This window comes from Monodon monoceros, unplaced genomic scaffold (genome assembly GCF_005190385.1).
Source record: "Monodon monoceros isolate NGI ecotype Baffin Bay Population unplaced genomic scaffold, NGI_Narwhal_1 Super_Scaffold_21, whole genome shotgun sequence".
Taxonomy (NCBI): domain Eukaryota; kingdom Metazoa; phylum Chordata; class Mammalia; order Artiodactyla; family Monodontidae; genus Monodon; species Monodon monoceros.
Genome location: NW_021703778.1, coordinates 63733300 through 63760285, shown reverse-complemented (window position 1 = coordinate 63760285; position 26986 = coordinate 63733300). Strand labels below are relative to the sequence as shown.

The window sequence follows — 26986 nt, the reverse complement described above, 5'->3', positions numbered from 1 at the left end:
GAGAAATCCTGAATGCACACCACACTTTGTCATTTTTGCTTTAGAAATCGTTAAAATAGAATGTCAGAATAATGCCAAAGACTTTAATGATGCCAAAGACTTTTTAAAAATCTGGCTTTACTGGGCTGTCGTTGTACCATCCCAGCCCCACCCCCTTCTCTTGAGTAGATCAGATAAGAGTAAACCAACAGGGTTAACATCAGCTAAATATCACACTATTTTAATGATGCAAAACCTCATCATAAATTATTTCCAAAGTAATCTCAAGGACATTCAAATTATAAAATATTCAGAAGTCAGAACAAAGGCAACTGAGTTGGGCTTTTCCTCCACCCACATTCTATAATACCTAAGCGTCTCTTGCACTTTATAAAATAAATATTTGAAATGATCCCAAAAGTCATTGCGTATAACAAATATCATGAATCACATTGATGGATCCCCAGCTTTTCTGAAGGCAAGCCTAGATTCCCAAGAGTGGCAGAAGCCTCTTGCTAGATTAACAGGCACTCTATCCTTGCCCTGTACCACCAGTTGTGAGCTGGAGAAAAATCCCGTTTTTTGCTAATGTCATTTATCTATGATGTAAGGAGCTAACAAACTAGTGTTTGTGTGTTTACTTTGATTCTGGATTTTTTTCTCTCCTTTGAAGGGGAAATATTGACTCTAGTAAGGTATAGTCATGTCTCAGTAATCCATTTGTTGTTTATCTGCTTGATAGAATTCTCAAACAGTATTTTTAATTCCAGAATGATTTCTTTGTGGGGGGAAGTTGCTTCAACTATGAATTGTTCTGTGCTTAGAGAACAAAAATTAATTTTAGCCTCACAATTAATTATGATAGTCACCTCCTAACAAGTCTCACATCCATCCTCTACCATTCTCTCTTTACCCCTCCCATAAAATGCACACTTTATTGTAAAGACAAATATAAATAATTAGTTATCCTACTTGGAATTATTTCTGCTATCATTACCTTCTCTCTGTGGGATAGTTAGGTGCTACCTGTAAAAGACCAGCATTCATAAAGAGGGTGTGGAGAAAAGGAAACCCTCCTACACTGGTGAGCATGTAAATTGGTGCAGCCACTGTGGAAAACAGTATGGAGGTTTCTTAAAAAACTAAAAATAGAGTTGCCATGTGATTCAGCAGTCCCACTCCTGGGCATATATCTGGAGGAAACTCTAATTCAAAAAGATACATGCATCCCAACATTCATAGCAGCACTATTTACAATAGCGAAGACATGGAAGCAACCTAAATGTCCACTGACAGATGAATGGATAAAGAAGATATGGTATATATCTAATGGAATACTATTCAGCCATAAAAAAGAATTAAATAATGCCGTTTGCAGCAACATGGATGAACCTAGAGATTATCATGTTAAGTGAAATAAGTCAGAGAAAGACAAATACCATATGATGTCACTTATATGTGGAATCTAAAATATGATACAAATGAACTTACTTACAAAACAGAAACAGACTCACAGACATAGAAAACAAATTTATGGTTACCAAAGATGAAAGAGGGTGGGGGAGGGATAAATTAGGAGTTTGGGATTAGCAATTACAAACTACCGTATATAAAATACATAAACAATAAGATTCTACTGAATAGCACAGGAAACTATATTCAATATCTATAATAAACCACAATGGAAAAGAATATGAAAAAGAATATATATATTTATTTATTTATAACTGAATCACTTTGCTTTACACCAGAAACTAACACAGCATTATAAATCAACTTTACTTCTATTTAAAAAATTTTTAAAAGAAGACCAGCATTCAGATGAACAGTTGTTTCTGGGTCTTTTTTTAGCCCAGGGACAATCTTACACAGAATACAACAAAATATACTATAGAAATTATCATCTTCTGAGTAGAAAAATTTGAATACTTTAGCCATTCTCTTCTGACACAGTATATCCCAAACACAGCATAGCCAGTATTTTTCTGGTTTTCAGGAGTAATAATAATTCCTCCCCACTTGAAATACCATTTATTGCTGAAAAGCCTGATTTGAACAAACTACTATTGGCAACAGTATTTCCCCCACTAGTTTCTGAATCAATTACTAGATTGAAACCTCTTTGCTAGAGGGCTATTTCTGGATTCTCACTTTGAAAGGGCCTTATGGATGATTGTAAATTCATGAAGTAATTCCCTGAGTGAAGTAGTTACCAGCCATAAACTCTCCAAGGCCAAGTTCACCCCAGATCAAGCAAAGGAAGCTCGTCAGCTGAGAGGTAGGAAAATAACTTGGTACTGATAAAAAATAGATGATCTTGCACATTTCTCTGTCTTGATTTGGTCTAAAGAAATACACATCTAGAACAACTCTGATAACTTCACTTAGCCAGGTGCTTGCAGTTTTAAGAGTTATTTTTGAAATTGTGGTCCACTGAAACATAAACTCAAAATAAGTAACTACTGTTATCAATTCTTTCAAAAAGAGATTGGCTTCTCATTCAACTCCCGAGTTTGTTTATTTCTCAGTTTAGAAGAAATGGAAACCAAATCTTTTTTCTGCTTGAACATCCACAGAATAAAATGGAACAATCACTTTGGAAAACAGTTTGGCAGTGTCTTAAAGTGTTGAACACAAATTTACCATACAACCCAACAATTCTATTCCTAGGTATCTGAGCAAGGGAAATGAAAACACAAAGTTCACACAAAGACTTGTATACAAATGTTCATACCAATATTACTCATAATAGCTATATATATATAAAGTGGAAACCATCTAACATCCATCAAGTGTTGAAGGGATAAAATAATTGGGGCATATACATAAATGTCATTCTACTATTCAGCAACAAAACAACTGCTAATGCTTGCTACTACGTGGATGATCCTCAAAAATGGATAATCTACTAGGAGAAAGAATCTGGATGCAAAAGACTATATATTGTATGATTTCATTCACATGAAATGTCCAGAAAAGGCAAGTCTGTAGAATCACAAGCAGTTTAGTGTTTGTCCTGGGGCTGGGGATGGGAAGAGAGATTAACTACGAAGGAGCACACAGGATTTTTCAAGGCAATGGAAATGTTCTAAAACTTGGTAGTGTTGATGGTTGCACAACTGTACATGTACTAAAAATTAGTGAATGATAACTGAGTGAGTGAATTTTATGGCACATAGATTACACCTCAATAAAGCTGTTTTACAGACACACACATACACACTCACGCACACACACACACAGTGGTTTCCCTATCACCCAGAGAATGAAGTCCAAAGTTCCAAATTCTCTAGCATGGCATGAAGATCCTCTCAGGCCCCTCCTCCCCTGTCCGGTCCAATGGCCTCCACTTCCCCCACAAGGCAATACAGTAGCTGTTCCCCTCCCTGCAACACGCAGCACTGTTTCACACTTCTGGGCTCTTCATACCCCCAAAACCACAGCCCCTTCTCAACCCAGTGAACTCCTACTCATCCTTCAAGACCCAATGTAAATTAAATTTTTTCTCTGAAGTAGTCTATAAATTGTCAGAATGAGTTCCTTCCTCATTGTGTTCCCATAGAATCTATAATTGTGTGTGTGTGTGTGTGTGTGTGTGTGTGGTCGACTGAAATAGAAACAACATGAGAGCTGTGAGTTTCAATTTTATTTAGGGACTTACTGAGGAGTATAGCCCAGGACACAGCCTCTCAGATAGCTCTGAGAAACTGCTCCAAAGAGGTAAGGGGAGAGGTCAGTATATATGTGATTCTGTTGAAGTGGGGTATGTGCAATCAGGCACATGTCTCGGTAGAAGGTTGCTGCCAGTCACAAGGAACAGACAGGTAATGGTTTTAGGGATTTTCTAAGTATGGGAAGATGCAAGAATCCAGGTTCATAAAAAAATTCTCCTGAAAATATCTAACTCTCTAAAGGCTTGTTCTGCCAGTTTTCCCAGAGCACAGAGTGTCTCATTCCTGATCTCTGCCCTGAACTCCTTTCAGGGTGTGTTAAAGGTCAACGGCTACAGTGGCTAATTACCTAATCCTTGTAGAGCCAGATGGAGAGTGACATTCTTTAGTTGGCAGCGTATATCATTTCCTGTTTATACTGTATTATAATCATTTGTTAAACAATGCCACCACCACCGTGAGTGGTCAAATGTATTTGCTTGTTTGTCTTTGGCGTGAAAGTGTATACTAATAGCTACTACTTGTTGAGCATTTACTCTTTGTACTGAAATTTTTACATGTTACTTCTAATCCTCACAACAATCCTGTAGGTGAGATAATTACCTCACCCATTACCCAGATGTGGAAACTGAGGCCCAAAGAGGCAACACAACATGTCTGGGATCACACTGCCAGTAAGCAGGAAAACTGAGATACAAACCTATATCTGCTGGACTCCAAAAATCCATGTTCTTTTCATTAAACTGCTTCTGGTTTACAGAGTAGCGTGTAAAGAGGGAAGGATGCATAGACTTAACATTTTAATGGCAAAAGTTATGAGACCTGATTTGTAGTATCAGCTTTACCACTGATCACGTAAATGTTGGAAAAGTCACTTGACAATGTGGGCCTCAGTCTCCTTATCAGGAAGACAAGAGAGTTGGACTACATAATCTCCAAAGTTCCTTCTTGTAACCACTGGCACTCAGATACACTGGACCAGAGCAAACTGATGATAATCTGTAATCTCAACACAGGCCATGTCTGGTGACATTACCATGCCACACTACTATGGGCTGGTGCACCCCAGCAGCATGAGTGCTTCAACAATTCTTGAGCAGTTTTTTTTTTTTTAAAGGAAATATTTAATTTTTATTTTATTGATGCATAGCTGATTTACAATGTTGTGTAAATTTCTTCTGTACAGCAAAGTGATTCAGATATATATATATACACATTTTTTTTAATATTCTTTTCCATCATGGTTTATCACAGGACACTGAATATAGTTCCCTGTGCTATACCATAGGACCTTGTTGTTTATCCATTCTCTATATAATAGTTTACATCTGGTAATCCCACTCCATCCTTCCTCCATGCCCCCTGCCCCCTGCCCCTTGGCAACCACAAGTCTGTTCTCTATGTCTGTGAGCCTTCTGTTTTGTAGATAGGTTCATTTGAGTCATATTTTAGATTCCACATGTAAGAGATACCATATGGTATTGCTCTTTCACTTGAGCAGTTGCTGAAGACTAGGACATGACTCCCAACTCCGACTGCATGCTTTGCGAGATAGTACCCAATTCTTAAACTTCTACACTGCCTCGATGTCCGTCTCTGTCCTAGCGCGTGAGTCAGCATCGCTCACCTAATAAGAAATGCTTCCCCACAGTGCTGGGCACTGCACCAGTTGATTTGCAAGCATCCACAAGCACTGTCTCCTAACTGGCCTCTTCCCTACAAATCATTCAATACATTGCCAGATAAACATTCCTAAAACACAGAAGCTCTGATTGTGTCATTCCTCTCCTTATAAGCTCCCCTCTCCCCTCAGCATCCCATTTCTTATACAATAAAATCAAAATCCTTACTCTGGCTTATAAGGTCTTCTGTGTTCTATTCCCAACCTAATTTTCCAAACCCTTTCCTATACTGCTCTTCAGAGACCTTGTAATGCAGGCAAAGTAAATTACCTAAGGGTCCCTGTATTCAAGGGAGATTTTTCACATACGTGTGATTTCTATGTAAACATAATTTTAAGCAATATCACAAATCATTCTAAACTTCAGAACATGCTTTCCTGCTAGCACACAAACTGGACTCTGTTCATGCAGTAGGTGTATGCAGCTCCCTGTGCTGGTCTCTATCTAGAACCATCCTTTTCCATCATCCACATACCTCAAATTCTTCAAATGGGCTGACATGTCAAGTGCCCAAAGTGGTAACTGACATATAAGTGCTCAGTAGATGTCTTTAGCTAGTCAAAGTTGCTTTCTGTTTCTCTCACTAGTGATTTCTCTCCCTCCCTGAACTCACACAATCTTTTCTATAATACCTTTCTTATGTAGCTCATCACTTTGTATTTTATTTTGTAATTATTTAATGTGTATATCTTAGATTCCCAATGATCAAAAGCTCTTGGAAAAACCAGTATTGGCTCCGAGTCCTATGTGTACGCAGCACCAAGCACAAGTTATAAGTGCTCAATAAATCTTTCCTGAGTGAGTGAAAATCTTACACTTAGTGAGTGTAAGAGCCAGAGTGACCGCTGGTAGAAAATGACATCTAAAATGGGAGGAGAATGGAGTGGAGATGCTACTGCGTGCCAGGTAACTGCGCTGAGCACAGCTTCATCCCTTATTTCATTTAATCCTTTCAAAAAACCCTTCTAAGTAGGTGCTTATATCTCCATTTTATTGATGAGTCAGTTAAGACACTTAAGGTCACAACCAAGTCTGGGTCTTTCCAGTACTGTACTTGTTCCAAGTCTGGGTCTTTCCAGTACTGTACTGTACTGTCCTTCTCCCAGTTTATGATCTCCTCAAGGTCGAGGACTCTCTAGGACAATACATAGCCCCCCAGCCCTCAAGGTGAGCTCCAGCAACCCGTCTCACAGTTTCCAGCGGAATCTACCAGGAGTCCGGGGGCGGGGAGGAGGCGGGAAGGGGGCGGGGGGGAGGCGGGAAGGGGGCGGGGGGAGGCGGGGGACGGCCCTCTCGAGTCGCACGGGCCCCGCCCGCTGCGTCGCTGATGACGTCACCACGCAAGGCCGAGGCGGCGCGGCCATGTCCTTTAAATAAGGCCTTCCCGAGGCGCGCGACAGAGAGGCGTGGGTTGTACTGGCGTGTGATTGTTTCGCTAGGGTCCAGGTCGCGGTTCGGGGCGGAGGCGCCGCGGACCACGAGGTGGGCGGCAAGGCTGCTTTGTTGCAGAGACTCGGCGGGGAGGGCGCGCTTGTGAGGGGCGGGAGGAGGGAACATGGCGGCCCCTAGGCCGGGCCAGGACCCTTCGCAGCTGGTGCTGGCGCGGTCCCCTCCCCTGTCTTTGCTCACCGATTTACAGCATTTGTAGAACCTTGTTTTTCCTTTGGTTCCCTTTCCCTCAGCCTTCCTTGTGCCTTCATCGGCTCTCCCGCCCCAGCCCCTCACCGGGCAGAAGCGTGGGAGGTGGATTAAGTGGGAGCAGGTGAGGCCCGCCCGCTACTGAGAGATCGACTCCTACGTTTGACTGTCCGTTGCTCACAAACTCTTTATCCGCACGGGGTGGCAGGAGAAGCACTGAACATGCAGTGTTGACGTTCAGGCCAGATGCAAGCCAGATTTCTAGTGCTGGTGAGTCCTCTAAGTGATCCCGTGAAATGTCACTTAAGTTATCTGGCCCTCAGTCTCCTCCAAAAGTGAGGTTCTCTTTGAAAGATTCTTGACATCCAGATAGCTTTCGTCCTTCGTTGCTTGCCAGAATCTGCCCCATAATAATGTATGGTTGGGAAAATGGAAGCAAGATTTATTTTGACAATAAGGGAGTCGGGGCAGGGGACTGAGTCAAGACATACAGCCCATTCTGGGATCTTGTATGTGAGCAATGAGAACACCATTCTGTTTCGGTCTTCTTTCGTGACGTTCCTGGAATAAGTTAAATGGAGAAGGACTGATCCTATGTTAGCTTCGCTGTTTTGCCTCAAAGACCTTGGGAATATTCGTCTGTCTGCCCTTTTCTATTTTACGTGTCTGTGTCGATTGAGGGTGGTTGTTAGGAACAGGTTCTTGACTCATCTGAGTTAACAGTATCTGGTCCAGCCAATCACCTGCTTTTGTTCTTGACCTTTGGTTTTTTCCTCAGTTGAGTGAAAATTCTAGAGACACCCTGCCTCCTTAGGAGCCTACACTGCCAGGCAGCAGAATTGTGAACTAGAGTGAAGCAGAAATCTAGGAATATGAGCTCCATGATGGCCATGGGTGAACCAAGGCTGAACTGGTGAGTTACATCTGTTTGTAATCTCCTAAAGAGGATTGAAGTGGGTCTGGTGTCTGCATTAGGAAAGGAGGGTGTCTGGCCTGGAGAGATTTGGAGGAAACAGAAAGAAGATAAGTACAGTGGCTTAGAGTTTACCCCATTCTCATCTACCCCGTTCTTTTTTTTTTTTTTTTAAATTATTATTATTTTTTCGGTACGCGGGCCCTTCACCGCTGTGGCCTCTCCCGCTGCGGAGCACAGGCTCCGGACGCCCAGCGGCCATGGCTCACGGGCCCAGCCGCTCCGCCGCACGCGGGATCCTCCCAAACTGGGGCACGAACCCGTGTCCCCTGCATCGGCAGGCGGACTCCCAACCACTGCGCCGCCTGGGAAGCCCTACCCCGTTCTTATCTACACCTGCTTGGCACTTTTGAGTTATCTTTGACTGCACTTCCTCTCCTAAAGTGATAACAATTCAGCACTTAGATTGCTTCTAGGTATAACTCCATCATGTATTTATTGTTGATCTTAGTAAAGGAAAGATGCTGGAACTTTCCTGCGTTCAACAACCTTTTTTTAAGAATAGGCAAGCTTCTTTTTGTTATATTGGAATTTATATCAAGTGATAATGTAAATGCATAGACTATTTTAGAAGTGTATGAGAACTTTACAAATAGAGAACTTTATTAAGTAATATGGTGGCTATGTAGAAATCTAATGTGTGTGCTGCTTTAGATCAATTTAACACACATTTAGTGAGCATCTACTCTACTAGCGAAGGAGTTTGCTAGGGGAGGAGAATACAAAAGTTACAAGAGATTACAAAGATGACTGAAATAGTACCTGACTCAGAAGATTCAATCACTACATCCTCTAGTATAATGCATATAGACAATGATATTGTCTATAATTATGTAATGTGATAAATATTGATTCAGTGGCAATCATATTACAATATAGAAATGTTATCAAAGTGACATGCTGTACACCTTAAATTTACAAAGTGTAACATGTCAAGTTTATCAAATAAATACAATCAGTATGTGTTCAATAAGTATTTGTTTATTGAAAACAGTGTTTCCTCCAAGGAGCTCACAATTCCTGAGGCCCATGACTTTGTTTTTGTATGTTATGCAAAAACTTTAGAATTTAATGAGATGTCACAGATACAGCACAATAGCAAGTACTAAGAAACTACCCCGGTGCATAACAAATAAGACTTTTTAGATTTATCGTTAATACCTTAATTATTGTTTTTAGATAAACACCTTTAAAACAGTAAGAAATGAGTATGGAGCAAATATGCGAGAATTTCCCATTTTAGTAATGGGCCAGCCACAAGGTGCCATTTGACTAGATTTTTCTGTTGTAAGTTTTAAGAGGTACGCACATTTATGCTCCTTGCCATAAAAAATGTGTTCAAACGCAGGACAGATGCTCTTCTATATCATTGACATTGTGAAAGCAGACGTGGTTTAGAGCCTTTGCACAGTCCTTGGAATGGTCCTTTTCTACAGAATCCTTCTAATTTTTTTTCTCCCTAGATTAATTGTTCTCAGTGTGTTTAATTTTTAAATTCTTTCGTTCAACCAGCATTTATTGGATGCTTACTATACAGAAAGCATTGACTATAGTATGTTAGTCTGTAAATTAATTACAGTATAGAAAATCATATATGACCTTGCAAGTAGTTTTAGTAGAGGCACACCATTTATCACATTTGCCAAGTTAACAAAAAATGTTGGATAATCAGTCTTTGTAGTGTTTTTTGGCTGAGCACAATAGTGAATGAGACAAAAATAGGTTAAGAAGCACTTTCTTTCAGCAATCAAACATCTTAATGTTATGCCACAGAGCCTGAGGTGAGCCTTGCCTCTGACAGACCCTTTATGATACTTCAGTCTGCTCTATCTTTAACTCTCAAGTATCTCTGGCATTTAGTTGGGTACTAAAGGAAAAAGCAAGGCTGATTGTTGGAATTGGAGAATTTCAGAATGGGCCTAGGTTAAAAACTATCCAAGAAGTAAAACATCTAAACTCACACATGAAATTAAAATTATTAAGAGGTGATTTTCTGGGAAAGGGGGTGTAGGGGACGTGTAGTTTTAAATTACAATTGTACCATTATGCTTGTTAATCTAGCATGAAATTTTGAATTGTAAAATTCAAGTAAATTACTTTGTTTTACAGGGATGTTTCCCCCAAAAATGGCCTTAAGACATTTTTCTCTCGAGAAAATTATAAAGATCATTCCATGGCTCCAAGTTTAAAAGAACTATGTATTTTATCTAGCAGGTAATATGTTTATTTATTTGGTTATTTATTTCCATATTTGATTGTTATTTTCCTGATAGTTGAAGTTTTGTATATATCTATATCCACCATGATAAATTCAAATTATAGAAATATAGAAATTAAAAAATAGAAGAACTCAGTACCAGAAAGCGACCACTCTTTGGTGTGCATATATATCTTTTCAGACCTTTCTCTCCACTCATGAACAGATACATATTAAAACAAAAATGGGGGGACTTCCCTAGCAGACCTGTTGTTAGGACTCCGTGCTTTCACTGCTGAGGGCCTGGGTTCAATCCCTGGTCAGGGAACTAAGATCCGGCAAGCCGTGTGGCATGGCCGAAAGAAGGGGTGGGGGATCACACCATAAATACTGTAAAATGCTGTAAACACTATAAAACTGTTTTGCAGTTTGCTTTTTTCATTTAAAATAATAGCTTGGGTATTTTGTGCCTCTACATTAACTCAGTCTTCTTAATGGTTGCATATTATTTTACTATACAGAGATACTTTTAATTCTTTCAGCTAGTTTTACATTGCAAAATGTTTGTGTTCCTCTTTCTTTGGAATTTTAAACAGTAACATTTATAAAGTTCTTGTAATTATTTCTGTAAGATAAATTCATAGAAATTGAATTGTTTGGGCAGATTCTATAAACATTTTGTATTTTAATAGATACCACCAAATTGCCATAGAGTTTTTTTCTGGTATGAAAATGCCTATTAAGTGATGATTTTCCCTTCTCACTGCTTACTTGCCTGTAACAGCTCTTCTTTCCTTTGTGATTACCTGTTTCAACTCTATTGTGGATGAATCTTAAAACTAATCAAGTTTACTAGAAAGCAGTGAAAATATGCCAAATGAGGAATTGGGGAGCTTCCCTAGGGGAGCTTAATTTTTAACTTTCATCCTTTCTCCACTCCTTTTGCAATGGAGGAATCATACTTGTAACCTCTGCATGGAATGGGACCCCATCTTTTCCTGCCTTTTCAGTACCTTTTCTGTCAATTAGCATCCCCTCTTAACTCCTGTCTCTCTTTTTTTTTAAGCCATGCCGCTCAGCTTGTGGGATCTTAGTTCCCATACCAGGGATCGAACCCATGCCCCCTGCAGTGGAAGCGCAGAGTCCTAACCACTGGACTGCCAGGGAAGTCCCTCTTTGTTCTCTCTTGACCAATATTTAAACATGCTCAAGTTTGTCCCATCTCAGTCCCTGGGTTCCACATTCCCTCCTAGTTGCTTTCTTAGCTCTTCTCCCATTTGTACTTAGACTTCTTTAAATACTTGTATATGCTTGCTGGGAGGAAATGAGGGACAAAAAATCTATAAGACATACCAAAAACAATTAACAAAATAACATCGCTGAGTCCCTCCCTCCCAATAATTACTTTAAATGGATTAAACTCTCCAGCCAAAAGACAGATTTGGAGAATCAATTTAAAAAACAGGATGGAGGGCTTCCCCGGTGGCGCAGTGGTTGAGAGTCCGCCTGCCGATGCAGGGGACACGGTTCGTGCCCCGGTCTGGGAAGATCCCACGTGCCATGGAGCGGCTAGGCCTGTGAGCCATGGCCGCTGAGCCTGTGCATCTGGAGCCTGTGCTCCGCAACGGGAGAGGCCACAACAGTGAGAGGCCCGTGTACCGCCAAAAAAAAAAAAAAAAACCCTTCCCTTTATTGCATATCCCATTGCACTTGCTTTCACTGAACATTCCACTGTAATCTGCCTTTTGCCCTCACTAGGCTACTAAAACTGCTTCTCTTAAAATCATTGAGCTCTTGACCATAGAGATATCGCACTCTAATTTTCCTCCTAGTTTTCTGGTGACAGTGGTATTTCTTAGTGGAATCAATTAATTGCTACCACTGATACTCATTTAGGTTGTTTCCATTCTTTTACTGTTACAAACAATGAGCATCTTTTTTTTTTTGGCTGCATTGTGTCTTCGTTGCTGCGCGTGAGCTTTCTCTAGTTGTGGCGGATGGGGGCTACTCTTTGTTGTGGTGCGTGGGCTTCTCATTGCGGGGGCTTCTCTTGTTGTGGAGCACGGGCTCTAGGTACGCGGGCTTCAGTAGTTGTGGCTCTAGAGCGCAGGCTCAGTAGTTGTGGCGCACAGGCTTAGTTGCTCCGCGGCATGTGGAATCTTCCCGGACCAGGGATCGAACCCATGTCCCCTACATTGGCAGGCAGATTCTCAACTACTGCCCCACCAGGGAAGTCCCTTGCTACTGCTTCTTAATTATTTTATGGTCCTTTTCAAATCCGGTTCTATTCAGCATATCCCAAGCATGGGTTATAGTCTGAAATTTGTAAGGGAGAGGACGTCCTACTGGAAGTTGAGTACACTTAACACCTAAAATCTTTTTTTCTTAGAATATCACTTGTTTTTCTTTAGATTTCTATATAGCACAAAATAATTTGTTAGTATAATACACCTTTTAGCATAGAAGAAATAAAGACACAAGTCATTGATTTCGTATGTTTCTAGTCTTTTTTGCTAACCTTTAGTTTTATTATAGTAAGAATGGATTTTCAGACTATATTAAATTACCACAGTTTTCTTGATGAAAAAACCAGGAAGAAAAAAACAAAAAAGGACTCGGAAGAATGTGAATTTATTAGCCCTAATTTTGTATTTTGTGTTCTATAAAAACATATTTGGGAAAATATTGATACCTCTAATTATGCTACTTTCAACAATATGAGGTTTTTATTCAACCCTTTTCCCTCCACTAAAAGGTAAATATTTGCCTTTTAAAACTTAGTTTCTGGGGACTTCGCTGGTGGCGCGGTGGTTGGGAATCCGCCTGCCATTGCAAGGAACAGGGGTTCGAACCCTGGTCCGGGAAGATCCCACATGCCGCAGAGCAACTAAGCCTGTGCGTCACAACTACTGAGCTTGTGCTCTAGAGCCCACGAGCCACAACTGCTGAGCCCGCGTGCCACAACTACTGAAGCCCATGTGCCTAGAGCCCATGGTCTGCAACGAAGAGAAGACACCGCAATGAGAAGCCTGCACAGCCCTTGCTCGCTGCAACTAGAGAAAGCCTGTGCGCAGCAACGAAGACCCAATGCAGCCAAAATTAAAAAAAAAAAATCAGTTTCTGGTTATTCATATTTATAACTGAGTTTTAAGCCAACAAAGGGGAAAGAAGCTTCAAATACACAAAAAAGAAGAAAAAGAAGAAATTTTAACATGTTTAATGTATATAAGTAAATCAAATTCAGGAGGTACAGGTAGACTTTAGATGGAGGCTAGAAGTACCATTTCCAAATGCTACTTAAAGAAGCTACCCAAACCAGGAGACTTAAAGCATAGGAAATGAAAACTTTTGAATTCTGCCTTTTTTTCATAGAGACTTAAAGTAAAAAAGGAGAGTTGACAAAATGAAGGGAGAAAACTTCAAACCATCAACTTAAATAAAATATAATGCTGTAAATGTGGATAGAAAAACCCCGTCAGATGCTTTTGGCTTGCACCCTGATGAACATTTTGACAGCGCTGCACACAGAAATGATCTTGATGTGCTGCCGTTTCATTCTTTGCTGAATGTAGCCAATTTAAACTGCTAGAATTTCTTGACATTCCTACTCTGGCGTATCTGAGTCAGCATCTTGTTGCTGCAGCAGCTTAATTAAATTTGCCAGTTTGTGTCACAAGGACAGACGTGTTCTCATATTCAGAGAGACAGCTGTGAAGCAGTATTGTTAAGAATTGCGGACACAATACTGTTAGGTTTGAATAGCTCTCAAGACATTTTCTAGTGAGAAATCAATTTGCTGTAATACATTTCTCCCAAGATCAGCAGTTAATATTCATTTTGTTAACCTAAAATATGCTTATTTTTATGCAGTTATTGGAGAAACTTAAGTAGTTAAGTATGTCTTCTTTCACCTGTATTATTTTCAGAGCCAATCTAAGCATCCTTATTTTAATTTCCAAAATTCTTTTTCCATTTACTAACCTGCTCTCTTGGTTAGTTTTACCTCCAGAGTTTAGCTCTAAAAGAGTAATCTTGAATATTTTGCCTTATTTGAGGGCTCTAAGTCTTTTTTTAAAGAATTTTGGAATTTTTATCGTATTTATTCTAATATTTTAACGTTGATCTAAAACAAATTAATGGTAGCTTTGGATGGGGCTTAACTCACCCTTTTTAGTTTGGAACCAAATCATTACTGTGGTGGAAATTGAAGTTGTAGAGGCTAAGGAAATGTAGTTTGTGTGTGTGTGTGTGTGTGTGTGTTTGTGTACTTTAAGACTTTCTTATGAAAAATGTAGATTATAACACTGAATAGCAGCAATAGAGACAGATTATTTACAAGATAAGAAATTTGTATTCATATACCTTAATTGGGGTAGTAAGGTGATTTTTTTTTAAATTTGGGGTAGCCTTTCATAAACGGACAGGGTAACAGGTTCTCTAGCTACTCACCAGTTTTTCCTGTAGTGTATTTCATTATAGATGTGCCAAGATTTCTCTTTTGTATCTATACAAAACATAAAGACATTTCTATAAACTCAGCCATGTGCATGAGTGATAGAGGATTATACAACTTTTCTAAAACCACTGTTATTTCCATAAAATATATCACAGAGTGTTGGGATTTTCTTTTTAATTCTTGAGATAATTAAAGCAGAGGAAACCAGAAAATTTAGAATCTCATTGAATTTGTGAACTTCAAGTTTGTGACCCCAACATATCCTGCTCTTAGTGGCTTTTGTTCACTGCATTAACTGATATATCTTATTGAAGACTTTATGTACTAAAAAACAACTTGAATTATAATAAAATGTAAACACAAAATACCTGCGTATATAACTAGCAAGAGTGATTTACCCCTCTTCAATAAAGGGAGGAAGCTTCCAAATTGAATAACTTGTCTAAGGATTTTGCCTCTCCCTCTCCATCAGGTAATTGAAGGTAAACTTGTAATGTGATCCTATCCTGCAGAATACTTAATTTATACTAAATGGCTAAACATCCAAATGCAGGTGGCAGAGTTAGATAATAATCCAGAATTTACTCTGTTAATCACTCTGTATTCTCCCTGGTGATTGAGAATCATGAAGTTTCATGATAGTAATCTTCATGTGAAAAGCACATATTTGTAAATTGTATTTTTTTTCCCCAGACGTATAGGAGAAAATTTGAATGCCTCAGCAAGTTCTGTAGAGACTGAGCCGGCAGTTAGTTCAGCAACTCAAGCAAAGGAAAAAGTGAAAACCACAGTTGGAATGGTTCTTCTTCCAAAACCAAGAGTTCCTTATCCTCGTTTCTCTCGTTTCTCACAGAGAGAGCAGAGGAATTATGTGGATTTGTTGGTTAAATATGCAAAAATCCCTGTGAGTTCCAAAGCTGTTGGAATAAATAAAAATGAATACTTGCAGTACTTGGTATGTATTGTTTTCTTCAGCATCAGTTAAAAAATATTTAAAAGTTAGGAAATATTTGAAATTTGCTTTTATGTTTTTAGGTGCAATCACATTAATAAAAATGGAAACTATAAGGAGTTTAATTGACAGAACATTGGTGCTTTAATTCTACTGTTTCTATTATAGTTGAGGCATTTTGCTCTAGTTCTGAGTATATTTCACCCCAGTTCATATTAAGTACTAGCAGTAGAACTTTACCTTGCACCTGTAACTGCTTTAAAATTTTTGTTACTTATTACTTTAATTAAGTAGTTTCCAAATTCTCGATTAGGTAAGTGATGCTGTGCTGAATGTCATTGTTGCAAACTCTTTGTTCATATCTATGATTGTTTCCTTAAGATAAATTCTTAAAAATATAATTACCAGATCAAAAGCTATACATGTTTTTAAGGCTTTGATCTGCAGTTACACACGAGTAAATTGTTCTGAAAAAAAGTTTAAACCAATTTGTATGTACCAGTACTGTAAGAAGGTTTTTTTCAAAATATCTTCACTAATAATGAACATTATTTTTTTTGCCACTAATTTGATATGGAAAAAATGGCAATCTCTTGTTTTATATTAACTTACAGTGGTTACTAATGAAAATAAGCATTTTCCATGTGTTTATAAGACATTTCTAATTCTTCTTTTGTAACTTGCATATTTATATGTTTGCTTATTTTTCCATTTGGGTGTTTGTCCTTTTTATGTTAAAAGCATTTTATAAAATGAGCTTATTAATTCCTAATCATATATTGTAGCATTAGTCATTAGCTTTTCTCTTTTTGTGGAATGAACTTTTTTGTGATTTCTGCTTTGGACATGATACTTTAAGTCCATATTATTAGTGCAGCAACTGAGAAGTGATTGTTTTTAACCAAGCTTCTTATTCTAAGATATGTCTACTTTTTTTCAAAATCAGGATATGAAAAAACATGTGAATGAAGAAGTTACAGAATTCCTAAAATTTTTGCAGAATTCTGCAAAGAAATGTGCACAGGATTATAATATGCTTTCCGATGACGCTCGTCTCTTCACAGAGGTAAAAAAAAAAAATCGCATTTACTTAAACTGCCAAGTAATATGCAATAGCAGCATTTTAAAATGTGTGATGATTTTCCAAAAGCACATGTTAATATTGTCAAATTAAAGACCAAATTTCTGTAGGTCTTTTATTCATCATGTATTTAAATAATAGAAATACTGACACCTCAAAATCAGGTACTATAGTATATTCATGTTTTTTTCTTTTAATGATCTACTGTATTTGAGTTATATTTTACTCATATGGATGGTTTGATCTGATGCACTGATTTCCCTTGCGAGAGAATGGGGTTTAAGGAGTTATATTGGTCCTTAAAAATCTGTATGTTCCTTTAGAACCTAGTCATATAAATTTATATTCACTATTTTCATGGTAACCAGCCACCGGATGATAAATTTCATCAAATAATTTTTTGATACTCAAATTATTCATGCAGGTTTATTTTTAAATATTTTTTGAGGGCAATTATCATTTATTTTTTTAATGCACCTTTATTGGAGTATAATTGCTTCACAATACTGTGTGTGTTTCTGTTGTACAACACAGTGAATCAGCCATATGCATACGTACATCCCCATATCCCCTCCCTCTTGAGCCTCCCTCCCACCCTCCCTATCCCACCCCTCTAGGCTGTCTCAAAGCACGGAGCTGATCTCCCTGTGCTATGCTGCTGCTTCCCACTAGCTATCTGTTTCATGCACATTTATTAGCAAAGCATGTAAATCCTCCCATCATGTAGTGGGCGTAGGAAAAATTTAGAGTACACTACTTGAATAGTAACTTAATAGTAGAGTTGTAGTAGAATTCATCTAGAAACACCAACACCAGTCTGAATTTTTTTTTAAGCCTTTAAAACTAGTCAGGGCTTCCCTGGTGGCACAGTGGTTAAGAATCTGCCTTCCAATGCAAGGGACACAGGTTTGAGCCCTGGCCTGGGAAGATCCCACACGCCGTGGAGCAGCTAAGCCCATGCACCACAACTACTGAGCCTGCGCTCTAGAGCCTGCGAGCCATGACTACTGAAGCCTGCGTGCCTAGAGCCCATGCTCCACAACAAGAGAAACCAGCACAATGAGAAGCCTGCACACCGCAACAAAGAGTAGCCCCCGCTCACAGCAACTAGAGAAAGCCCGTGCACAGCAACGAAGACCCAACACAGCCAAAAATAAATAAATAAATTTTAAGAATTAAAAAAATAAACCATACGTGATAAAATTGATAAATTTGAAATAAATAAATAAAACTACTCACTGTACAAGACAATGTGATATACTTAATAGTATTGAATGCTACACTTAAAAATGGTTAAGATAGGGCTTCCCTGGTGGCACAGTGGTTGAGAGTCCGCCTGCTGATGCAGGGGACCACGGGTTCGTGCCCCGGTCCGGGAAGATCCCACATGCCGTGGAGTGGCTGGGCCCGTGAGCCATGGCCACTGAGCCCACACGTCCGGAGCCTGTGCAACGGGAGAGGCCGCAACAGTGAGAGGCCTGCGTGCCACAAAAAAAAAAACAAAAAAGGTTAAGATAGTAGGTTTTAAGGGTATTTTAGCACAGCTTTTTTAAAAAGTGCTCATTATAAATTGGAGGACAGCAGAGGGTATAAGTTCTACTTTAAAACAAACACTTTTTTTTTTTTTTTTTCTGGTACGCAGGCCTCTCACTGTTGTGGCCTCTCCCGTTGCAGAGCACAGGCTCCGGACGCGCAGGCTCAGCGGCCATGGCTCACGGGCCCAGCCGCTCTGCGGCATGTCGGATCTTCCCAGACTGGGGCACGAACCCATGTCCCCTGCATCGGCAGGCGGACTCTGAACCACTGTGCCACCAGGGAAGCCCACAATGATGGTTTTAAAACATAAATCACATCCCCTCATTTTGCTGGTTTCAAATGGCTTCTCATCTCACTCAGGAAGAGACAGTCTTTAGAAAGTTCTGCAGTGCCCTACATGATCCTGCCTCCTCACCACCACCCCCCCCAAGCCTGCTTCATCTCCTGCGTGTTCCTCTCAGTTATTCCGTTCCAGCCTCCTGGCCTCTTTGTGTCTCTTGAATACATCAAGCACGGTCCTGCCTTAAGGCCTTTGGCTGTTCCCATCTTTCTGGCAAGCTGTTCCCCAGATACCTGCATGGATTAGTTCCTTGATTCCTTTAAGTCTCTCTCTGTTCAGTTGCCAGCTATCACTGAGGATACTCCTAATTACTGCATAAAAAGTAGCATCACCCTCAGCATTTCCTTTACCATGTTTTGTTTATTGTCTTTCTCCCTAACACTTGTATGTAAGTACTGTTTGCGCACTGGGGTGTTCCCAGTCACTGGAATAATGCCTGGCACACAGTAAGTGCCCAGTATAATTACTTGTTAAGTGAATATAAAACTGTTTATGAACAGAGTACATTATTTGATAGCTAGCAGTCAGCATTAGGTCTTGCTTTTTAGCCAGGTTGACTTGGCAGCACATTGTCTTATTACACTTTACATCTTACCCCGAAGACTCACTGATCTTTTTCTAACCTTTTTATTGTTTTAAAATTTTAATTTTATATTATGAAATGTAATGTACCTATGCAAAAGTATTTAGAACAAATATGTACAGCTTAACAAATAATTATATAGTGAACACCTATGTAACTCTCTTCCAAGTCAAGAAATAAAACATTACCGGTGACCTAGAAGGCCCCTGTGTACCCCTCCTAGATAATAACATTTTCCCTTGTTGAAGAAATAATCACTGTGCCAAGTTTGGTTTGATCATTTCCATGCCTTTAAGAAAAATTTTTTTTTGATAATTCAAGTTTTCTTTTGCCTGTGTTTGAATTTTATGTGAATTCTTTTGCTCTTTTATGTGAACAGAATTCTTCCTTTACTCAATAGTATGTTTGTGAGATTCATATGTATGTATGTGTGTAGTTGTATTTCATTCATTTTTATTTCTGTACATCTATAAGTAAACTGGTTTATTCTGTTGATCAAAATCTGGGCTGTTTCCAGTTTTGAGCTATTCTAAGCAGTGCCCCTATGAAAATTCTCATACATGTCTCTTGCTGCACATGTACACACATATCTACTGGGTATATGAGTAGGAATGAAATTGTTGGGTTATAGAGTATGCATATCTTCAACTTCAATAGATAATGTTAGACTGTTTTCCAAAGTGGTCATGCCAGTTTACATTGTACCCAGCAGTGTTTGAGAGGTTTTTACTCCATATCCTCAACAATTGATACTTACAGTCATTTTAGTTTTAACCAATCTAGAGGATAGGGTGCTATATTTATAAGACTATATACCTTTTCCTATGTTTCTAGGTCATTTCCTGTGAATTGAGTGTTCGGGTTTTGCCCTTTATTCTACTTGATTTTCCATCTTTTTGTTACTGATATGTGGGAGGTTTTGTATATCCTAAATACAAAAGTTTTATGGGTTGTACAGTAGTCCCCCCTTAATCTTGGTCTTGCTTTACTCCGTGTCAGTTACCCACAAATGGAAATTCCAGAAATACTTCATCACACACCATTCTGAGTAGTGTGATGAAGTCTCTCACAGTCCTGCTCCACCCCACCCACAATGTGAATTATCCTTCTGTCTAGTATGTCCCACCCATTAATCTCTTAGTAGCCACCTTGGTTATCAGATGGACTTTCAAGGTATCACAGTGCTTGTGTTCAAGTCACCCTTATTTTACTTGATAATGGCTCCAAAGTGCAAGAGTAGCGATGCTGGCAGTTTGGGTATGCCAAAAAGAAGCCACAAAGTGTTTCCTTTCAGTGAAAAGGCGAAAGTTCTCAACTTAGTAAGGAAAGAACAAAAATCATATGCTGCAGTTACTAAGATCTGCAGTAAGAACGAATCTTCTATCCATGAAATTATAACAAAGGAAAAAGAAATTCGTGTTCTGCTGTCACACCTCAAACTGCAAAAGTTACAGCTGCAGCGCATGATAGGTGCTTAGTTAAGATTGAAAAGACATTAAATTTGTAAGATATTTTGAGAGAAAGTTACCACATTCGTATAACTTATTACAGTATTGCTATAATTGTTCTGTTTTTATTTTATTATTAGTTATTGTTGCTAATCTCTTACTGTGCCTAATTTTTAAATTAAACTTTATCATAGGTATGTATGAATAGGAAATGATATTCAGTCTTATCCACGATTTCAGACATCCACTGAGGGTCTTGGAATATATCCCCCATGGATAAGGGAGACTACTGTATACATTGGGAGTTTTTTCTTTTATTTGATAAAACAGTTTTTTTAATCTACAAGATCCCCCTCCATATTTTTTTTCCTTAAACTTTATCTTTTCAAAAACCTGGGTCATTTGACCTTTCGAGTTTCCCACAGTCTAGATTTTGATAACTATATATTCATGATGATGTTCGACATGTTCTTTTTTCCTCTATATTTCTTACAAATTGTGAACTGGATCCAGAAGCTTGATCAGAATTATAGTCTTGCCAAAGGGTTTGAACATATAGATGGTGGTGTTTTCTTTAATCAGGTGGCACATAATGTCTGATTGTTTTTTGTGATGTTAGTAGCTATTGATGCTTAATGCCAGATTTGTTCATTCACTGGGGTTTGAAAAATTGTAAGATTCTAATTGCGTCATTTATTTTTATTCATTAGTTGGAATAATTTTATTAAGATATGTTTTTCCTCATCTACTCTTTGGCTTCCCATTTCATGTAGCAGAAAAAGTGCTAGATTCTTTATATACCAGTTTTGAAAAAATTAATTGGTTCCTTATTTTACAATGGTGATCACTTTTTAAAAAAATATTATTATTGAATCATGAAGTTAAACACATTTGATGGGTTTTAGTCCACTACAATTATCCTTTTTGAAACTCAGATAATACCAACTTTGACCAGTGATGGGGTCTTCATACTGGCCTTTGAGTCCTTTTGAGTCACTCTAGGAGTCTTTGAGGCTTATTTTGTACATTTCCTATCCCAGCCCTGGAAACATTTTCTAGAGTCTTTGTTTCTTTTAGTGCGAAATGGCATTTCAAGACTACAGTCTGGGCACTGGGGATGCTCACTGCACCTGAGTTGATCAGTGTTTATGAGACTTTTTCAGTAGATGGAGCTAGAAAAAGTACATTTAAAGAAAAAATTACCACGTGTCTCATTTGCTTTATCCCACATTATACTCACAACAGCCTCAGAATAATACAGTTGCCACCAATCAATAGAATTTCTGAAAATAGTTTGAAAAATTTTTTTCATATGTTCTCACCATGAAAAAATTTTTTCATATGTTCTCACCATTCTCCCATACTTTTTTTAGTACTGCATTTATATTGTTAGAACATGTAGCCATTACGTACTAAATAAACTCTGTCTTTTTTTTTAAGTATAGTTGATTTACAATGTTCTGTTAATTAACTGCTGTACAGCAAAGTGATTCAGTTATACATTTTTTACATTCTTTTTTTAATATATTCTTTTCCATTATGGTTTATCATAGGATATTGAATATAGTTCTCTATGCTATACAGTAGGACCTTGTTGTTTATCCATTCTGTATATAAAAGCTTACAGCTGCTAACCTCAACCTCCCACTCCATCCCTCCCCCAACCTCCTCCCCCTTGGCAACCACCACTCTGTTCTCTATGTCTGTGATTCTGTTTCTGTTTCATAGATTGCTTCATTTGTGTCATATTTTAGATTCCATATATAAGTGATATCATATGGTATTTGTCTTTCTCCTTCTGACTTACTTCACTTAGTATGATAATCTCTAGTTGCATCCATGTTGCTGCAAATGGCATTATTTTGTTCTTTTTTATGGCTGAGTAGTATTCCATTGTATATCTGTACCACATCTTCTTTATCCATTCATCTGTTGGTGGACATTTAGGTTGTTTCCGTGTCTTGGCTACTGTGAATAGTGCTGCTATGAATATAGGGATGCATGTATCTTTTTGAATTATAGTTTTGTCTGAATATGTGCCCAGAAGTGGGATTGCTGGCTGATATGGTAATTCTATTTTTAGTTTTCTGAGAAACCTCTCTACTGTTTTCTTTCTTTCTTTTTTTTAATATTTCTTTATTTATTTATTTTGGCTGCGCTGAGTCTTAGTTGTGGTACGTGGGATCTTCATTGTGGCATGTAGAATCTTTTAGTTGCAGCATGTGGACTCTTAGTTGCAGCATGCGAACTCTTAGCTGCAGCATGCATGCAGGATCTAGTTCCCTGACCAGGGATCGAACCTGGGCCCCCCCACACATTGGGGGCTCAGAGTCTTACCCATTGGATCACCAGGGAAGTCCCTCCCTACTGTTTTCCACAGTGGCTGCACCAACTTACATTCCCACCAGCAGTGTAGGAGGGTTCCCTTTTTTCCACACCCTCTCCAGCATTTGTTGTTTGCAGATTTTTTAAAGATGGCCTTTCTGACCAATGTGGGTGGTACCTCATTGTAGTTTTGATTTGCATTTCTCTTATAATTAGCAGTGTTGTCCATCTTTTCATGTGCCTATTGGCCATCTATATTTCTTCTTTGGAGAAATGTTTATTTAGGTCTTCTGCCCATTTTTGGATTGGCTTGTTTGTTTTTTTGTTGTTGAGTTGTATGAGCTGTTTGTATATTTTGGAAATTAGGCCCTTGTTGGTCACATTGTTTGCAAATATTTTCTCCCATTCCGTATGTTGTCTTTTCATTATGTTCATGGTTTCCTTTGCTGTGCAAAAGTTTGTAGGTTTGATTAGGTCCCATTTGTTTATATTGTTTTTATTGCTGTTGCCTTGGGAGACTGACCTAAGAAAACATTGGTACAATTTATGTCAGAGAATGTTTTGCCTATGTTCTCTTCTCGGAATAAACTCTCCCTTTTTAATCTATATTTAACTTTAAATCAATTTTACTGAGGTAAAATTTATATACAATAAGAATCGATTTTAAGTGCATGTCAGTGAGCCTTCCTGTGTAACCATGACGCCAGCCATGATATGGAGTATTTCTTTCTCTTATCTTTTTTTATAATTTTTTATTTTTTTAATGTATTTTATTACTATTTTTTTTAATTTTATTTATTTTTGGCTGTGTTGGGTCTTTGTTGCGGCAAGCGGGGGCTTCTCTCGTTGCGGAGCACGGGCTCTTGGCACGTGGGCTTCAGTAGTTGCAGCATGCGGGCCCTAGAGCACGTGGGCTTCAGTAGTTATGGCACGTGGGCTGTAGGGTGCTTGGGCTTCAGTAGTTGTGGTGCATGGACTCAGTAGTTGTGGCTCGCGGGCTCTAAAGCACAGGCTCAATAGTTGTGGCGCACGGGCTTAGTTCCTCCACATCACATGGGGTCTTCCCAGACCGGGGATCAAACCCATACACCCCTGCATTGGCAGGTGGATTCTTAACCACTGTGCCACCAGGGAAGTCCTGATATGGAGTATTTCTATCACACTAAAAAGGTCTCTGTGCCTGTTTCCATCCATGGCCCTAGGAAACCACCAATTTGCTTTCTGTCACCATAGATTAGATTTGCCTTTTCTGGAGTTTTATAAAAATTGAATCACACACAGTGTATTCTTTTGTGTCTGACTTCTTTCAGTCAGCATTTTTGAGATTCATCCACATTGATGCAAGTATCCATAATGTATTCCTTTTTATTCCTTTTTGTTTTATTGTATGGTTATACCAAAATTGGTTTACCAGTTCAACTGTTGATGGGCAGTTGTGTTATTTCCAGTTTGGGGCAATTTTGAATAAAGCTATTAAGAACATTCTTGTACAAGATTTTGGGGGGGCATATATTTGCATTTTCTTGGGTATATAACTAGGTATAGTATTTATAGATCATCTGGCAAGTGTACAAAGTTAAATTTTATTAGAAACTGCCAAGCTGTTTTCCATAGTGGATGTACTATTTTATACTCCTGCCAACAGTGAATGTATAAGAGTTCCAGTTGTTCTACACTTTAGCTAAAACTTAACATTGTTGATCTTTTTAAATTTTAGCCAACCTATGGTGTGTAGTAGTGTCTCATTATGGCTTTAGTTTGCATATCCCCAAAAAGCAGTGATGTTTGAACATCTTTTTTGTGTTTTTATTGGCTTTTGTGAAATGTCTGTTAACATCTTTTGCTAATTTTATTGGTTTTTATTTTTATTGATTTTTGAAAGTTCTTTATATATTCTGAATACAAGCCTGTTTTATATATATGTGTGTGTGTGTGTGTGTGTGTGTGTGTGTGTATATAGTTTTCTCCCAGTTTGTGACATGCTTTTTAATTTTTTTAATAGTCTCTCAAAAACAGAATTTTAATTTTAATGAAGTCTAATTTTTGCAAGTGTTTTATGGTTGGTGCTTGTATGCGTTCTAGCATAGAAATATTTGCCAACCCCAAGTGGTTCTTATCCGAGGTCACTTTTACTCCTTTACCCTTGTGCCCACTCCCCACGCAGGGGACTTCAGCAGTGTCTGGAGATACTTTTGGTTGTCACAACTGGCAGAGAATTACTCGTATCTAGTGACTAAAGGCCAGGGTTGCTGTTAAACATCCTACAATGTATATAACATCCCCCACAGCAAAGAATTATGGAGCTTCAAATGTCAGTAGTGCTTGTGTTGAGAAACCCTGATCTAGAGGTTTTATAGTTTTAACTTTTATGTGAATGTGTGTATGTTAATTTCAAGTTATATTTTTGTGTAAGATGTGAGGTTTGAGTCAAAGTTAATTTTCCTTTCATCTGGATATCTCGTTGTTCAAGCATAGTGATTCTCTACTGAGAGTGATTTTGCCTCCTACCAGACATATGGTAATGTCTAGAAATATTTTGGGTTCTCATAACCAAGGAAGGAGTGCTTCTGGCATCTAGTGGGTAGAGCCAAGAATGTTGTTAAATATCCTGCAATGTAAAGGTTGCCCCCCCAACACAAAGAATTATCTGGTCTAAAACGTCAGTAGTGCCAATGTTGAGAAATCGTTTTGCGCTATTGGTTGAAAAAGCTATTTTTTCCCCTCATTAAATTGCCTTTTCACCAATGCTGTGTGGGTCAATTTCATGACTCTAATCTGTTTCATTAATCTATATCTCTGTCTTTATGCCAATACCACCATGTCTTGTAGTGGAAGACTACAAGAAACCATCTGGTAGAAATCCTACAACTTTGTGCTTTTTTAAAATTGTTTTGGCTTTTATTGGTTCTTTGCATTTCCATGAAAACTTTGGAATCAGCTTGTCAATTTCTAGAAAAAAACTACTTTGGAATCAAAATTTCTAAAAGAAAACTAAGTGGGACTTTAATTGGGATTGCTTTGAATCTATAGAACTTATATTAAAGTTCTGTAGATTCTATAGAACTATAGAAATAATTTTTAATTATGGAAACAAATACCTCTTAAAATGATGTTTAGCTAGAGTGCCTTTTTAAATAAGATCTGACCATCTCTTGCCTATTAATTAAAAAGTTGAGTCATTTACATTCATTGTGATAATTTATGTATATAAACCTGTTTATGATTTCTATTTGTCTTTTTCTAAACTTCTTTCTTTGACTTCTTTTGAGGAGATTGACTTTTTCCCCCTTCTTTTTTCCCTCTCTACTGATTGGAATTTATACATTTTTGATGTTGTTGTTGTTCTCAGTGGTTACTCTTGAATTTTCACAATGAATTTTTTCCTTATTGAATTACCTTGTCACCATTGACCTATGGGTAAATTTCTCAACTCTATTTAGTTCTATTAACCTATACATCTACAGAGACCATAGAGCATTTTGACTTTCATCACATCCCTCCTCACTGATATTATTGTTTTGATGCTGTCTCTTTTTTAAACCTAGGTAGGTTTAAAAACCTAGGTTTTTAAAGGTAAAAAAACCTAGGTACATTATTATTTTATATGAACAATGTTTGTCTTCATTTATCTACAAATTTGGATCTTTTTTGCCTTTCCATCTCCTCTTTTCAAATCTACATTCTGAAATCCTCTTCATTTTTCCTGAAATGTTATATGTTCTAGATGTTCCTTTGGTGAAGGTCTCTTGGTAATGAACAATCTTCTTCTTTGTTACGTGGAAATATTTTTATTTTGTTCTCATTCTAATAAGATAGTTTTGCTCCATACATAGTTCTAAGTTGACAGTTTGTTTTATTTCTCAGCGTTTGATAATATAATTCTACTTTTTCTGGCTCACGTATTATTATTGAAAAGTGTATTGTTTGTTTAATTGTCATTTCTTTTAGGGAATCTGCCTTTTCTTTCTGACCGCTCTTAATTTTTGGTGTATTACAGTTTCATTACAATGTACTTTATTAGAATAAAATTCTACTTGTTTCATTGTGTGTCTTGTATCTGTAGATTCAAATCCATCATCAGTTCTTGAAAATTCTCAGCCATTTTCAATTATTGCTTCTTTTTTG

The 26986-nt window shown here is 38.1% G+C and overlaps 1 protein-coding gene across 11 annotated transcripts in view; it reads left to right on the top strand.

Moving 5' to 3' along the window:
* Positions 1–6673: 6673 nt before the first annotated feature.
* The window catches only part of ICE2 (interactor of little elongation complex ELL subunit 2), an 87677-nt gene continuing 67364 nt past the window's right edge, over positions 6674–26986 (top strand). For 9 of the 11 annotated variants that reach the window (XM_029239731.1, XM_029239728.1, XM_029239726.1 and 6 more), the window contains exons 1-6: positions 6674–6814; positions 7015–7240; positions 7749–7883; positions 10053–10157; positions 15290–15551; positions 16495–16614. In XM_029239731.1, coding sequence (XP_029095564.1) covers positions 7843–7883; positions 10053–10157; positions 15290–15551; positions 16495–16614 — 528 coding nt within the window. In that variant the 5' untranslated portion in view covers positions 6674–6814; positions 7015–7240; positions 7749–7842. Of the gene's footprint in view, positions 6815–7014; positions 7241–7748; positions 7884–10052; positions 10158–15289; positions 15552–16494; positions 16615–26986 lie in introns of those variants that run through there. The other 2 variants (XM_029239734.1, XM_029239732.1) reach the window with 2 other exon arrangements.